Below are 15,648 nucleotides of genomic sequence, written 5' to 3'. Positions count from 1 at the left end.
TTTTCAGCTACCTACTACTGTTCTTGAGACAGTGAAGCAATCATTTGAAAAAGAAAATTAATCTACTTTTTGGCAAGCTGCAACATCAAATGAGAGCTCTGGTTTTTTTAAACAAATCAAAGAAGCAATATGAAAAAACAACATGAGAAAGGGAAAAGCAAGCCTAGATTACTTTGTGATGAGAAGCTGAGGCACTGAAGTAAAGCAAGGTGCAAAAGGCTAACTCCTGTCACAGCCAGGGCATCCTGGTGAAAAACGCCAATCACTTGTTTTTAAAATTTTAAAGGTTTAATAGTAATAAAATGCTTATAAAAATAGCAATATAATTACAGTAATAATAATTTGGACAATTAGGATTAGGAAAATACGAGACAATAGAAACAAAGAGTTACGGACATCTGGGTACCTTTTTCTGGGCAAAATAAGCCTGAAAAAGGATACCTGCTAACAAAGGATTAACCCTTAAAAACAATAGCTTGTTGCATATTCATACATCTCATACATGATGCATCAATTCCATTCAAACACAGGATTCTGTCTGGTCATCATCAACTTCTTCCTCTTAATCCTAAAGGCATCTTCAGGCCTGAGCAAGGCAGGGAGAATTTTCTTTCTTTTGATAAGAGAGCAATAAATTATTTTTTTCTGAAAGACTTAGGTGTCCTGTGGCTGCTATTTCGGTGCAAGTCCTTTCTTTACAAAAAGCATCTTACATAGCATCATTTCTATTTTAACCTTATGTTATAACCTAAAACTATATTTAACACACAACTTAAGAAAATTAATACAGAATAACTTTCTAACATAACACATATAATACTAATTTTAAAATTTGTGAAAAGCCAATCACAAAATACACATTTTTCACAATCCCAATGCCAGAGCCACTTTGAGGCCTGAGTGCTAGGGAACCACTTCAAATCAGCAGAGCTCCAGAGAGACCACTGCCACCAATCCCCAACAACAGTTCAAGCTTTTTGGCTCTCCAAGCGTCACCCAAGGGACGACTGCTGGAGGAACAGCGCACCCTGCTCCAAAGGGCTGTAAAGCACAGGCACAGACAATCACGGGTTCCCTCTCGGGGGAATGCACTGAAATAGCTCATTTTGCTGAGGGGGTGCTGTACAGACGACCTGGCAGAGAGACAAGGCAACCCACAGCCACAGAGCTGGAAAGCACATCCACATGTGATTATGCAGCCGCACGATTTTGTGCCCAGATGCTTCTCAGCTATCAGAACACTGCAGAGATTAAACGAGTGCCCAAAGCTCCTCACCAGCAGTTTCAACCAGCACAATCTCAGGCAGACAAGATCAAGAACAATTTCCAGAATGGCCACTGTAAATTTGAAGCTTGCAGCTCACTTGCCACAGAAATCACTATTAAATGTGACCACCCTTTTCACATGAATGTGTACAGTAAAGAAATCTCTATGTCAAAGCAAGCTCTCCTTACAGAAAATGAGAGCTTGAACAGCACAAAGTTCAGCCATCACTATGCCTCAAGAGCTTTTTAATGCATCCCTACCCATGCATAATTCTGCTCTAGCTCACCCGTCCCTTTTTCCAGCTGCCACGCACACTGTGTATCTTCAGGCAAGTTTTCTTGTGTGCATCATGCATGAGAGCCTCAGTTACACTACAAGCTCTACTGCTTTTTGCATCCAGGAGACATTTGGGCTTTCATGCTGCACTCTAAACCACATCTACTACACCATTTCACAGAATGCTTAAGAAAAGGGGTAGCAACCTGAAGTCTAGGTAAGCAAGAGCTATAGGAGGAGGCTCATGTGCTGAGAAATCATACTCAGACACTACAGTGGCAGCTTCCCAGGCACATGACACACCCATTCACATCAGTATATAAGTCCAGTGATATCTTATTTATGACATCTCCCACTTCAATATGTCAAAGCACTTAATAGAGCTGAATGAGTGCACCCAAAGGTCACCTCTCTGTACTCAGCACATGCTTCTTCACCAAGGCCAAGCCTGGGCTTTCAAGCAGCACAGATGAGAGCAGTTGTGGTTTCACAACAAAGGCTGAAAAGACAACGTTTTGAATAAGCAGAAGTGTAGGTACAGTCAGCTGTAGGAGTTGTGTTATCAAAAACTACACATTTAACATAAAATGGAATTGACTTACAACTCCAAAATCTGGAGTCTGTATAACAGCAATCCTGTGTTGTACAGCAGTTTGAGATTCCCTTACATCACAAGTCAAAAAATCACTGAAGTTATGCACCAACTCCTATTCTTGCAAGGGAGCAAAAACATCACCAGTCATTAAATCAGTTCTCAGCCAGTACAGGTTTTCAGGCAAAACAGCTCATAGAGGAGGCAGTTTGTATTTGCTGCCCTACCACCCAAAATATATTCTGCATTTTTTTTAGAAAGAAAATTAGACAGCAACTTTTGCAGTGTTATGCAGAAGGTGAACCCAAACTGTCAAGCTTTCTTTTGAAGTAGATGGACTTAAATGACATGTCACAAAATTACCTCCAGAATTTTTCCTGCATTGTAACATGAAAAATATAAGGGGAAGAAGAAAAACTGTGAGAGACCAAGCTAGCCAGTAACTTCCTATATCGAACCAGTTCCCTGTACTCCTTCACAGGTACTCATACTGCAGCAATCCTGGAGAAACCTCTACACGGAAGATAAAAAAAGAATTCCAACTGCAAGTCACATGACAGCCACAGTCAGCTGTCGGAGCGCACAAGAACAAAGGAGAAAGCACAACAAAATCAGTGACTGAAGCCATGCCATTAGACAAAGTTCCAGGGAATGAAAGCTTTTCTTCTTTCCCGAGACCATCCAAGCATAGCAGCAGTAAGGCTGCACAGAGCAAACAATGAAAAGCTCCAACTCAAGTTTAAGCGGCCTCACGCCGCAGTTCTTGCGCAAAACAGTTTTGACACCTTTCCTCCTCCCTGCAAAACAGCTTTCCTACTCTTACTTAAAGGAGAGCCAGTGCCCCTTCTAACCCCCAGCAATTTCCTTCTTTGCCCACCTTCTGACACTCACACACCAGACACAGCGGCTGCTGCAGTTTCACCAGTCCTATTACAGCACACAAAGCCCAGGACGCTGTTTTCTTAACAGCTGTAAAACAAATAAAAACCTTGCTTTAAGCCAGTACAAAAATAGGTTGGTCAGGGACTTGTCCTGCACACCAACATAGTAACTTCTGGCTGGGAAATCCACCAGCAGTGCGTTTGCATTGCCTGCATCATTCCTCACTTGGTAAAGTTTTTTGGCAACTGTACCCATGAAGAAACTTCACCACTGAACTGCATGGGGACTTCCCACCTACCAGAGCACAAGTTCTTATTTTTTCTTTTACCCATTATGGATTACTGGACATAAAGCCTCCAAAGCAGTTTTTTCCCCACCATGGCACAACAGCAAATACATGTTATTGAAGCAGTCCATCTTAAAAGGAAACCTGCTGATTGTGCTATCTACGTGCAAATTATTTCCACTTGCCAGTAACAAAATGAAACCAGCTGAAGTAATTTGCATCCAAAATGAGACTGCATGTCTCTCCACAGGACTCTCAAATATTCCTCTAGTCATAGAAACACAACAAAGCCAAGAAAAAAAGGAAAAAAAAACCCAACAACAACAAAAATCACTCATCAGAGCAGCTAAATTCCCTCCAAAAGCTACACAATAGTGCCTCGATTCTGCAATTAGGGGGGTCATCTGACAAAACCACAAAACCAATTTTTGCCACCGTCAGGGGTTATTCTTGCAAGCCAACCCCCTTTTTTCATCATTTAACAATATAATGTTGTTTATTATATCATATCCCAGATTCTGCCAGGTGGAGAGCCCATTCCCTCCAGCGATCCAAGCTCTGCCCTTAGTGCTACACTCACCCTGCCACACTGGTGCCTCCACACTGTTGTGACACTATGGAAATAATGTGTTCACAGTGACACTGATTGAAATAATGTGTTCTTCTATGTACCCTGTCTATTCTGGCTAAATAATTAAGAAACTAAGACTGGCAAGATATTGGGGCTATATTAAACTCACGGCTGAAACTGGAGCAGAAAAATGTCAAGACACAAATAATGGTGCCATTTCCACATGCTAAGTTCCCCAAAGCTTTCTTAACTCACCCGTAAGTACCCGAATGGCTCATGGTGATACTCTCAGCAAGAAGCCAACTCGCAAGTGACATCCCTTCCAAACCAACAACACTTTGTTTTTCAGACTAGACCGACCACAGGCGCCTTGCACAGCGCAAGCCTACCCATCCTCTCGCCCGCAGGTTTCCTGTATCTGCAGAGCAGAGAGGTCCCGAGGCAGCGGCCCCTCAGGCTCCCAGCCCGGCTGCGCCTCCGCCACGGAGCAGCCTCGGCCTCACGCCCGGGGACACGGCCGCGCTTCCCCCGGAGACCCCGGCCTGACCCTTCCCGGGACGGGCGAGCAATAGCCTGGGGACCGTGCCCGCGCTGCCGAGTCCCGGCGCTGCGCTCCGCGGAGGGCAGAAGCGGCACGGGCACCAAGATACACCGCCCCCCCGGTACAGCCCTTCCCCAGCCGCCCCATCGCGTCCCGGCGGCCGCCCACCTGCACAGGTCCTGGTAGGAGTCGGGGAGCGCGGCGGCGGCCGCGGCGGCGGACGGGAGCAGCGCCAGGAGGGCGCCGAGCAGCAGCGAGGCCATGGGCGCCATGGGCCGGGCTGCCCCGGGACGTCAGGCGCCGCCGCCGCCGCGTCATGTGACCGCCGCGCGCCCCCGCCCCGGCCATGTGACCGCCGCCGTGCGCTGGCACGGCGCTCACGTGAGGCGCGCCCCCTCCCCCCGGGCCCTGTGGTGGCACCGGGACATGGCGACATCACACCGGGACATCGCCACACCGGCACAATGCCACACCGGCACCCGTGTCCCCGGCGCTGCTGCCCGGCCGGCTGAGCAGCGCAGGGGCCCGGCCGGTGGGGCGCACCGCCAGCGGGTGGCAGTGTCCCGGAGCGAGTCCCGCTGAGGGCGACAAAGATGAAGGGACCGGAGCAGTTCTTAACAAGGGCAGGCTGGGGGAGCTGGGCCTGGAGAAGGGATCTCGTCAGTGTCTGTAAGTGTGTTAAGGGGCAGTGCCGAGAGGGTGTTCCAGGCTCTCCTTGTGGTGCCCAGCAGTAAGACAAGAGGCTGAAACTGATGCACAGGAAGATCCCGCTGAACACGAGGAAAAACTTCTTTACTGTGCGAGTAGCCACGCACTGCAGCAGGTTGCCCAGAGAGAGTATGGAGTCTCCCTCACTGGAGATTCCCTCACTGGAATCACCTGGACCCAATCCTGTGCCTTGTGCTCTGGGGCCACCCTGCTTGAGCAGGGAGGTTGGACCAGATGACCCACTGTGGTCCCTTCTGACCTGAACCACTCTGTGATTCTGTGGCTTGGTGCTTGAGTCAAAGAAATGCTGTTTGGGAAACATTAAGTGAGGTTTTAAATAAGTTATTCAAAATGTACAGTGAAATCTTGTGAGACATCAGGAGACAAAACCCATCAGGGATGAAGGCTGAGGAGGCAATGACAGTGGTTAGTTGTCTGGCTGCAAGAATTACTGCTGCAGCAGGGAGGCTGGCGTGGTATGGAAATTGCCCCATTTCAGCAGAGGGCAGGAGGGGAGGCTTGCACAAGGCAGCCGCAGCCTTTTCAGCAGGAAGGGGAACACACACTGTCCTACCTCCACTGCCTCCTGGCCTACAGAGAAAAGTGATCCAGCCTGGAGCTTGCATTGTTATCTCCAGGATTTAGCAAATTTTTACTGCAACATAAAGATTCAAAAAAGGGAATTAATTAGTAAATTTTTATGAAAGTGCAGTTAAGAAGAAAAGCACCTTTGAGAGATGTAAGAGGCATAAGGGTGGGAGAGAGAAAAAAACCTAAAAGTTACATTCATTAAACAGACAGCTGTCTTGTGTGAAGAAATCCTGTTCTCTAATTATGAATACTTTCCAAAAGCCATTTGCACAAAAAAAAAAAAAAAACACCTGAAGAAGGCCTAAAACTGAAATAGTTTTTCTTGCTCCATTCCCTAGCATCCATGAGAATGAGGCAGCACTGAAGATCTGCCTCTCAGGCAGTTCAGTGTGGTTCCAGGCTGCTGTGATCTCTCTTTCCTCTCTTTTCTCTCAGGTGCAGCCCAGCTCTCTGGCAGCATTAGCCCTGCAGCAGGGCAGGCAGCTGCCTGAAGGTGCTGCCCTGGCTGAAAGCTGGCACACTGTTCTGATTGTTTTGTGCAGGTTTGCAGCTGAACCTGTCGCCTGACTTGCTAGGCTCACTGCATATCTGCAGTAACACCAGCAGCAGCTCCAGAAGGGGCAGAGGAACTGCAGAAAAAGAACTATTAAAAGGGACTGAGTAAATGCTACTGTCCTCTACAGTTTTCTACTGCAATATAATGGATTATTGTCAATTCTTTGTCTTTTATTTTAGCCTTCAGTGGATTCCCGAAAATTCCAAATCTGATTGCCCAAGAATCCCTGTTGTCTGCTTTTAAGACTCCAGCCTGTATAGTTTAAAGAGAAGCTTGATGACACCAACTCAAAGTCTCAAAAAGACAGAAGCAGTTGACAAAAAGAATACCAAGTCTGTTAATTTCTGTGGTTGCGTTTCTTAAACTTTGCTGCTCTGCTGGCAGGACTGGCATCACTCACTCTACACAAAGCAGTGCAAATAGAAAACACTTGGTGGAAATCCTGTCTCTGCTTACCAATTTGAATTAATATATCAGCCAGGATGTTCACTGCAAACAGCAGAGCAGGCAGACATTCTGTAGCTGCTGATCTTATTGGCTACCCAGGTTTCTGCAGATAGGGCCTTATGCCTGAAATTTTCTTTGTGTAGATTTAAGTACCTGAGTACCACTGAAGACAATGTGACATCTCCCCTTGTAACATTAAGAATAGGTATAAGTATTGCAGTGTCAGGGCCTGGCAGTGCGGTTAATTTCAGTTATCTGGTAAGAGCTAACTCAAAGTTGTTTACTGACTAAAGAATGAAGAAGTTTAGAGTGGCATTCTTCACTCTTTGTACTGCTATGAATGCTCTGTATTTGCTCAGGACTTCAGAGCAGTTTCTTTGCATACAGAGGAAAGTATGTGAACAGCTATCTAGCAAGAAGAAAAGAAATTGAAATACCTGGGGGAAAAATCCCAGGCAGAAAGGAAAAAGGAACAAACCAGAAATTCTTCTTTCATCTGCTGTGCTAATACATAAGCATCAACCTAACAATGAACCAGTGTTGCAACACAGCAAGGGTGCTGCAGAAATACTGAAATACACATTGTAAGTGCAAATACCTTTAAAGTAAAATGAAATAAAAGTTTACAAGTTCTAATCATGTGACTGTTTCCATTTACTACATAATTTTCTTAGCCTCTATAATCTGGTGGACGCAGTAGTTGTCTCAAGATTCATGGATTTTCTGCCATGCTTCAAGCTAGCTACATGCAATAGAAATTGTCAGGACCTATGTATCAGCCATTTTTGTATCCTAAACTGTATTTTGCAAATAGCCCATAGGAAGATGCCATTCTGAGTATGATTTATAAATAATAACGTAAATATTTACTTCCCATGCCTAATCACACTGGCATCTCAGCTAACCATGTACGGTGGCAGAGTGTTAAAATATTCTGAAATTATGTAATTGTGTTAATCTTACCTTTTCCTTTCCCTCGGGAGAAGTTCAGCACGATGGCTGCTAGTTATGTGGAGTAAATCCCAATGCACCTGAAAGTCATGCTGCAATTTCCATGTTGGCTTTTCAGTAGGTGCAGTGTCATGAATAAGTGATGGATACACAGGTCCTCCAGGATTCTTCTCTTCATCTTTCCAGGCGTCAAGTGTCACATCATTTTTTGTTTCTCTGACCCACAGTCTTGCTTCATGTGGCCACCACCAACTGTGCAGGTCAGGCAGGCTGAGAGGCAGCTCACTTTTACTGCTACCGTCTCAGTCCCCTTTAACACTCACATCTGATCTCTAATTTTCAGTAATAGGAACAAAAAAAATTTCAGCATCCAGAGCTGTTTTTACATTTGATTGTGGAAAATTCCTTACCCTGTGAGGTCTGGACTGTTTCTTTCTGTCTGTAAGCTACATTATGTTGAAGTAATTACTTTTATACTTCATGGAAACTTCATAAGCCTCTTCCGTGGAGCTGTGCAGTTTTTCAGAAAGCACAGATGTGCCACTCACTGGGTAGTTTCCTTTTCTTTCCTCTTCTCTTGCTTGCTAGTCTATACTTCAGTCTTCTAACATTACTCCCATTGCCATTACTTCTAAATGCTCCGCATTCTTTTTGCTGATTGTTTCTAATGCTTCCTACTTCTTTCTGTTCTACGTCTACTCTCCTTAGCATTTTTAAAGGCAAGCTCTCGATAAGAGCTACCTTCTGATTTGTTCTGATGAGTTATCCTGCTTTATAACAAAAAAATACTAGTGCCAGATGACCTTGTTTTGCAGACTTAGGTTTAGGCTTCCCAAAGTATTTAGGGAGATAATGAATGACATTTCCTAATCTAGATGGTACTGTTCAATGCTACTGTAAAAGAACATCAGCTTTGTCTGAACACTTTGACTTTACGTGAAATCTTGTTGGGAAAGTCCTTAAATGCTGTACTCGGTGTTTGCACTGGAAAGGGCCCTGTTTTGTGCTTTGGCGTAGGAGGTTAGTGTTGATAATACAGAGGTGTTTTGGTTATTACTGAGCAGGGCTCACACAGCATCAAGGTCTTTTCTGCCTCTCACCCCCCCCCCACCACCGGGAGGGCTGGGGGTGCACAGGGTGTTGGGAGGGGACAGCTGGGACAGCCAAGCCCAAGTGACCACAGGGATGTCCCACACCACACAGTATCATGGAAGGAGGAAGGGGGGATGTTTGGGGTGACAGTGTTTGTCTTCCCTAGTCACTGTTGCTCGTGCTGAAACGCAGCTTTCCTGGGGATGGCTGAACACCTGCCTGCCTGTGCGAGCAGTGAGTGGATGCCTTGTACACTTTGCTTGTGGCGTGCCTTATGCTTTCCCTATTAAATTGTCTTCATCTCAGTCTGCACATTTTCTCACTTTTACCCTTCCGGTTCTCTCCTGAAAGGGAGAGCCAGTGGCTCATGGGGCTTGGTTGCCAGCTGGGTCTAAACCACAGCACTAACCTAGAGCAATGCCTGAAGCTGGAAACAGCTGTGGATCCCTGTCTGGAAGAAGTGCAAGCTGGTACAAGATGTGTAAAGACCACATTTTTACAATGGCAGAAACCTGCAGATGTCTTGTGCAGAGCTGAAGTGATAAAAATGAATCATCTGGAAGTCTTACTGCTTCATCATATTTTATTTTTATTGTAAGACAATAGGCAACATTTCTTTTTCTAGTTCAGTACTTATTTCACCTAATTCAGTAGTATTATGTAAGAAAATATGTTGTCATCTCTACCTTCTTGATTGTTACAAGGTAGCTGATAAATTTCTGGTTTGCTGTATTTTCCCTGGTTCTTTGTAATGGGAAATTTCAAAGAAAAAACAAATTCTTCTTTCCCATGTAGCTGAAGGGCACTGAAATCAAAATGCTATTTTCAGCATCACATTTAAAAATAACAAACTTCATACACAGCAGAGAAATTTAAAAATTTGTTTCATTTAAAGCATCAAGGCTGAACCTACATTTTATTTTTTCCTAGTCCTCTCAGGGGTACAGAACTGAGCAATAAATTTCTTGCATAATATGATATTTGTGAAGGACTAAAATATGTGGTATACTTTATTCAGGTGATTTTTCTATCACCCTGCCTTGCTAGAATTTATTGATAGATTCTGATGATACATTTATATATTCTGTCCATGCATATATATTTGTTTTTATAGCCACATTCATAAATAGGTCTAGGCCAGTATTAAACTCCTTCTATGCATTCATTTTATTTCCATTACATTTGTCTGTAAAACATTTTAAGATATCTGAAGTAGAAGAAAGAAGTGTACGTATTAACTTACTTAGAAGAAAAGTAACAATCTAAGTTTTTTTAATAATAGATACCACATTGCCCTAGATGTTTTATATTCACAAGTTGCTAAAGGAGATAGGGTAGAGAAAAATAAGTATCAGTGTACACATGAAGGCCCAGGTAAGCCATCACAGTACTGAATAAATGGTTCAATTAGAGATTCACATTAGAACATAAAACCCGGTTGCACGTGTGGACCACAAGAGAAGAAGGAGATCTCCACACTGCACAGTTTTGGAACTGTAATATTGCCATCTGAATCCCTGCAGTAATCCAGATTGTCCTTGCCTTTTTCAGTCAGAGCCAGAATAAAATGAACAGAAAGTGTACAAATATGATAGTGAATGTGCTAAGAAATATGCATAGATAGACATGGAATGACAACTGTCTTGAAGAGTTTTCTGGCATATTTTCATGTACTGACATGACATTTAAAGATATGATAAATGTTGCAGTGGGGAAGAAAATCTTTTGGTTCACCCTTACTGAAGTGAATAAATACTGTAGTGGACAAATTGCTAGTAATAAATACTGATATTGTCAGACAGTTATTGCCTCAGCAGCTGAAATAAAGTAATATTAGGAAATGCCATGTGTGTTCTCATCCAAAATAGGATAGAAGGTTTGTCCCACACAAGAGAGAAAATCGTTTTCTCTGTATACTATTTGTCTTAACTTTTACCTTCTCAATGTTCTAATGTGTGCTCGAGCCTCAGAGTCTGCTCTCTGAAACAGGTGTTGGAGCTTTCTCATGAGCTAGCAGTAATTTGTCTTTGAAGCCTTCAATAAAACTAGTTGGGGGTATTTTCTGTGTCTTTTCTCTCTTGCTGCTCCACACAAAGCAATAATGAGGAGACTGAAACTGTTTGATGATGGACAGTGATGCTGAAAGCTTGTTGAGTCCCTTGGGCAGTGTTTTGTTATCCCAGAGCTACAGCAGGGACATGATGTCATGAGCATGGCCAAGAGAAGAATGTGATAGCTGCACTGGCTCTGAGTAGACAGGATAGGAGGCATGAAATCTCTGCAGGATTTTACAAGCCTGATGTGAATAATGAAACTGGAGGGAGGTATGAGTGGAGTGCACAGTAGGAAACTCAGGGTGAATAGATAGCTGAGAGATGCAGGGCATGTCTCTCACTGTGTCTGCCCAAGGAGTTAAAATAGCTGTGCTGTTGTAGGCTTGAAGTCTCCTGCCACAGGGATTAAAGAAGGGAGAACCCACAGGATGGCACATGCAGTGGCTGAACGGTGCTTTGGGAGGTGACATCAAATCCAGACACAAGAGTACAGAGAAAAGTTTCTCCACATTGAATGGTGCTAAGAAACAGAGGCCAGTGTTGTACTGAAATGCTATATGTGCTGGCAGATAAACGAACCAAAAGAGAGGTGACAATATAAAGAATATAGTTATTGAGCAGAGCTATATTTACAGAGGACCTCAGCCAGGCTGAGGTTAGCAATAGAGATGTTGTTTACGGTTCAGACACTGGTCTGACAGGCTCAGCCTGTCCCCTGGCTAAGGACAGGTCCATTCCAGGCTATGCCCAGGGAAAGGAAAAAAAAAAAATTAGCCAAAACACAAATTACTGATTGTATATATTTATTTTCACAAAATAATTACATTTTGCTGTACTATATAATTGAGTATAGTCATTGAGCTTAGCATATGTGGTCATCTGAAATGCTTGACTTGTAACAAAGAGAACTTTTTTCCTATAAATAATATAAAAAGTTATATCTGAAACACATATATCACTCTTTGAGTTCAAAAATAAATCCAGACAGACCAAAGACAACATGAAACATAAAGCACCCTCCTCTAATACATTAAGCAAATGGAGCTTTGTTCTAAGACAGAGCAGTGATACCAAGGTGTTCACTCCATCTCCTGCACGTAGCTGTTAAAATTTACATCTCTTTGAACACTATACCTAAAAATACTGATTCTATTAATATTTCAATTTATTGTTTACCTCAAAGCGCTGTTAACTTTTATCATTATAATTGTTATCTATTCGCTATAATGTCCACTTTTCTAGAGCCATATATTTTATAAAGCAAATTCTTAACAGGAGAAATAAATAATTAAAAGTTACTCCAATTCCAGAGATGCTTTGTGTCCAGAGGGAAAAAAAATGTGTGCTCTAAGAGAAAAAAATTAGTTGCTTTGTATTGCATCTTGCTTAGTGGTGTTAGAATGATGGAATCCAAGTAAGAATTTCATTCTCCAATTCCTGAAGACAATCCTTCAGAATAAACATGAAATACTTCTGTGAAAGTGTTGAAGACAAAAAACTCATATGGCTTCCATGGAGGTCAGATGTTTTTGTTGAAGAGAAATCCATTGAAAGGTACTAAGTGTAAAGATTTCTAGAGCAAAGTGTTTCTGAGCTGATAACTGCTGAAGGCTTGGAGAGGATGAGAATGAAGAATGATATGGGTTTGCTCTGTTCCTTCTCCTCTGTAGGCATCTGCTTGTGGACACTGCTGGAGACAGGACTTGGGGCCTGATGGATACAGCCACAGCCACTGCCTCCCCTTTCCTACCCTTCATATCTCTGAAGCAACTCTAGAAATACTTAACTAAGCCAGCGGCAGGTCTAGTCTTGTGTATTTAATGAGGCAAGAGTCCAGTTTGGAGAAAAAATAGGTTGCAATAATATAATTAAAAATGGAATGTTATATGCAAGGAAGAAGTGTTAGAATCATGCAGGCTATCTCAGTACCTCTAATCTGAATTCTAAGTTTTGCACCTGTAATACTTTTGTTTGAATGTGGATCCTAATGCTTCATCTTTTAGGCTTGTGTGAATCGACTGGAAAATAAAATAATTCCATGTGGACATCGCACAAGTGCCTGGGCAACCAAATAGAAGGCAAACTTGCTTTCCATTTGGATGAGTAGCTAGAAACCCTGTGTAGTGGATTTTAATGAATTATTTCTGCATGGAGTTGGGAAGAGAAGCAGCAGGCACACAAATGGCAAGGCAGCATTGTATGGTGTGAGCTACACACAAGCTCACACTGACTTTCTGCTTTGCCTTGACCTGGTACCTTCTGAGAGTGTCTTCTCCTGGCCACTACCATCACTGCAACATCTGCTCATAAAACCCAGTGTGTGCGTCGTGCTCTCCCTGAGGCTGGCACAGCAGGAGGACTTGAGAAGGAAGAATCTCTCTGAGGGGAGCCAGACAATCTAGCTAGGGTTTTTGGAGGACCCTGCAAAGGAACCCTCCCTCTTACCCTCACTCCACAGTGACCTGAGGCATTTTACCAGGGAATGCTGTGGACTTGTGGATTGTTCTCATGCTGAGAAAGGGAGGTTTGTTGTTTGCAGCAACCAGTACAACTGGGAAACATTTCAGCTTCCCTTAGAGGATTTCCCAGGGTGTGCTCCTGTTAGAAGTAAACTGGGCAATATCATGTTCCTCACCTCTCTGCCCTTGTAGTCACAAGGACTGTTCACAAAGTCCTTAACTCACAAAGTCTGTGCATTATAGAGGAAAGCTGCTGCATAAACTCATCACATCATTTTGGGCCTGAAACAGCAGCCTGCCCCATATCATTGTCTGCACCCAGGGAGTAGCTACAAGAACAAAAACTCTTCTGTGTCTAGGGAAGTGACTTTTCTCCTTGTATTTCTGGTCACACTTTTACAGCCCACAACATTCATTAGTATCAATTTGATCAGAAGCCTGGTAAAGAGCATTTTAACAAAGCAAGCTGTATACTGGACATTACTTTCCTGAATAATTCCTTGTCTTGGCAGCACAGCAATATTACATCCTTATTATCCCAGACATTACAAGAGATAACCAAGAGATAGTTGCTGTTCTAAAGTGCCTGTAGTGCAAATGTGAAAGCACAACACTGGAGGCAAAATAATACAACTCTCATTTTATAGGTAGGAAAGAGTGGCACAGAAAAATTAGATGCCAATACTGCATTAAAATAGAGCCCACATCTCCAAGCTCCATCAATAGTACTTGACCCTCAAGACAACCTTTCCTGTTCTGCACCACTAAAGAGTGCTAAAACCATCTGATTTGCACAGTGGTATTTCAATCTCTCCCACAGTTGCAAATAATTTTTAAAGATGCAAGCTGGTGGGGAATCACATCCTTGTTGTGCAACAAATTGTCACATTTTCCATGTCTTGGGTTTTGGTTTTTTTTTAATCATGGAATCATGTGCTTATTAGTTCCCCTTGTACTGCAGCCTGTCTGCACAGAGAACAGTCACCAGGTGCTATGATAAAGAAGAAAGAACATCCCTAAGTTATTTTTATGTATCCACTGGGAAATATTAGTAATTTTTCAACTGTTAGATGTTCATTCTTATTTGTCCCTCTTCATGTGCATCTCATGCTGAGTGTTAATATTTGTTGCTTTGTGAACTGATCTCTGGACCGTTGTCCAAAATCTGAAACATTTGGAGGCATGGCCAGGTGAAAAGGGGTAATAAGCTAAAAGCTAGAGCTGTGGAGAGCTTTAATGTGGAGAGCTTTATTAATAGTTGGTTAGCTGAGAAAGGCCATGCTGACATATTGCCACTGGTCAAGCTGAGAAATCAGCAGTCACCAAGCTGAAAGGAGATGTCAGCAGCTTGCAATCAGTGGCCTTGCTGCAACATGGAGAAAGGGAGTAGAGATTAGTCCTGAATATCTCCTAAGAATATGTAGAAAGTATCAAAAGTAGGACCATAGGAATGTAAAAGTAGGTGTAACTGCTGATATGTAACTAACCAATCCTGAGCTCAACTTTTGCAATATGCATGAAGTTAATTACGAACTGTATTTAACCCGCTGTGCTGATCAATAAAATTGGGCCTGTGATGATCAACCTGATGTCCTGGTCTCCTTCCGTCGACAAATGGTGGAGAATGCGGGCAACGCTGCGGGCAACGATGCGGCAACGTTGAATCCCTGTCCTTTTTTCTCGGATTACAAAGAAAAAAAAGAACTCGCCACGGTCCAGAAGTTGGGTGAGAGTCCTTGCAGCGGGACGGTGCCGGATTATTTATAAAAAGCACCCTTGAGGATCGCTCAAGTCTCTACGTGTCGCCGGAGCCTGGAGCTACTAAACAGTGCGCACTAAATAGGTATGGATAGGCAAGCGGCATATGATTTATTCTCCTCATATTTAGAAAAGCGAGGGGTAAAAGAGATAGATTTAAAAAAGGAATTACCGGGGTTGTTAGCTTATGGTCATTCTATAGGTATGTTTACTAACCCACATACAGTACATGAGCTTTCAGAGTGGAAAAATTTTGGAGAGGTGTTAATGAACTCTGTGTTAGATGGGGATAAATCAGCTAAAAAGTTTGGGAAATTATGGCAGGTGGTGTATAATGCATTGCTTCAGCAGGTCTCTGAGAGAAAGGCAGCAGAAAGGGCTACAGAAGCTCATAAGAGGAATATAAGATATGGTCGTGAAGATGACCCTTTAGCACCTTCTGTAACTAAAATACTTATGCCTAAAAATCCCCAGCATAGTAGTGTTGAGGACATGCCTTTAGAAAGTGCGGAACCGTCTGCGCCTCCCTTGTCTGAGGGGGAAGGCGAGCCGGGTGGGAGAGGTAAAAGCAAGCCAGCTTTGCCTCCACTGCCGGCTTCAGGCGGGTCGGATGGTGG

General features: G+C 43.3%; 1 protein-coding gene across 1 annotated transcript in view; it reads right to left on the bottom strand.

Annotated features, from left to right (window-relative positions):
- IGF2R (insulin like growth factor 2 receptor) overlaps window positions 1-4,756 on the bottom strand; it is a 56,221-nt gene extending 51,465 nt beyond the window's left edge. The window contains exon 1 of the mRNA XM_005488129.4: window positions 4,584-4,756. Coding sequence (XP_005488186.3) covers window positions 4,584-4,687 — 104 coding nt within the window. The 5' untranslated portion in view covers window positions 4,688-4,756. The remainder of the gene's footprint in view (window positions 1-4,583) is intronic.
- Between the last annotated feature and the right edge of the window lie 10,892 nt (window positions 4,757-15,648).

Source organism: Zonotrichia albicollis, chromosome 3 (assembly GCF_047830755.1).
Source record: "Zonotrichia albicollis isolate bZonAlb1 chromosome 3, bZonAlb1.hap1, whole genome shotgun sequence".
Classification (NCBI taxonomy): domain Eukaryota; kingdom Metazoa; phylum Chordata; class Aves; order Passeriformes; family Passerellidae; genus Zonotrichia; species Zonotrichia albicollis.
This window is presented reverse-complemented; position numbering and strand designations above follow the sequence as displayed.